The sequence below is a fragment of the Myotis davidii genome, unplaced genomic scaffold, assembly GCF_000327345.1.
Source record: "Myotis davidii unplaced genomic scaffold, ASM32734v1 scaffold663, whole genome shotgun sequence".
NCBI lineage: Eukaryota > Metazoa > Chordata > Mammalia > Chiroptera > Vespertilionidae > Myotis > Myotis davidii.
In genome coordinates, this window is record NW_006295816.1 from 183586 (window position 1) to 184901 (window position 1316).

The following is a 1316-nucleotide window of genomic DNA, read 5'->3' on the forward strand; positions in this document are numbered from 1 at the left end:
TGAGGGAGGTGCGCGGGTCTGACCGGGCAGAGGGGCCGGTGAGGAAGGAAGGGCAGAGCCTGGATGCAGAGCGGGATGACCTGAGAACCAACGGGGGCTGGGGGGCAGGAGGGCAGGGAGCTGCGAGCGGGCCTTACCTGTGCTTCTCGCCCTCCTCCTCCCCTTCTCTGAGCTGTTTGGTCTTTGGCTCCCCATCTTCCTTGTCCTGCAAAGGAAGGGAGAGGACCAGCTGCTCAGATGAAGGCAGCGACCTCGGGAGGCACACGCAGGCCAGCAGCTGCAGCCTCCGAGCAGGCACGGCCGCTGTAACTGCCGCCCCAGCACCGAGGCCTCCCTCCTCGCCCTCAACTCCCGGCAGAATTCAAAACCCACCCCCCAGATCCGGCCAAGGCCCGGAGGCCCTCAGACCACTAGCAGGGGGAGCCAGGAGGCTTCAGGTGCCACAGAGGGCTCACGCCACCAGCACCTTCCTGGGTCTGAGAGCCACCCGCTGACCTGGGAGACTAGGGTGGAGCGGCCACCAGCAATCCGGGAGGCCAGGCCCCGGACCTTCGCTCCAGAAACACCTCTGTAACCACTCACCCCTGCACTGTCCTCGGGAAATGGAGGGAAGGGGAACGCGTTGAAATTCCTATGGGAAAAGCTTCTGTACATCTGTCTTCCTGCTGCCCCCGACCTGTCTGTGAGTCTAGAGGTCATTCTCATGGCAGCCTTGACAGTATGCCTGCTCTCAGGCGCACAGGCCCCACAGGAGGGCACTGCCAGGCTCCCAGCTGCAGCGAGAGCTCTGCTGGGCTCCCCACACTCAAATGTGCACGCAGGGTGTGTGAGGCTCCACGTCTGTCCGAATGCGTGACCCGCCCTCGGAGCACGGGGGAGGCTCCAGAATAGAGCCTGTCCAGGATCTGCCTGCACAAGGGGGAGCCCCTCAGGGGGTCAGTGTCACTTCCTCCCCGAGGACCTGCCTTGACGCAGGGCAGGGTGCTGAGGAGACAGCGGGAGGCCCCCACGGGGACTGCTGTGACGAAGACACGAGCGAGCTGGCAGACACATCAGAACTGACAGCTGCTTGCCCTGTGCTCCTAGGAGTCGAGTGCCCCACGAGGGACGCTGGCTTTGAGTCACTTCCTGCCAGCGTTCATCACGCTGACCCAGGCCACACGCCTATGGAGAGAAGACGCCGGAGCCAGGGGGAGGCCTGGCCCAGGTAGGGGTGGAGAGGTGAACAGACTGAGATGCCTCCTCGCTCTCAGCCCGCAGTTTGGCCTCTCGGGACAGGCAGCAGGAAGGAGTGACAGCAGCTAGAGAGGTCAACA

General features: G+C 64.1%; 1 protein-coding gene across 2 annotated transcripts in view; it reads right to left on the reverse strand.

Annotated features, from left to right (window-relative positions):
- The window catches only part of CCDC12 (coiled-coil domain containing 12), a 35222-nt gene that overhangs the window by 11115 nt on the left and 22791 nt on the right, over positions 1-1316 (reverse strand). For both annotated transcript variants that reach the window (XM_015568321.1, XM_015568319.1), the window contains one exon: positions 138-205. In XM_015568321.1, the coding sequence (XP_015423807.1) occupies positions 138-205 (68 nt within the window). The remainder of the gene's footprint in view (positions 1-137; positions 206-1316) is intronic.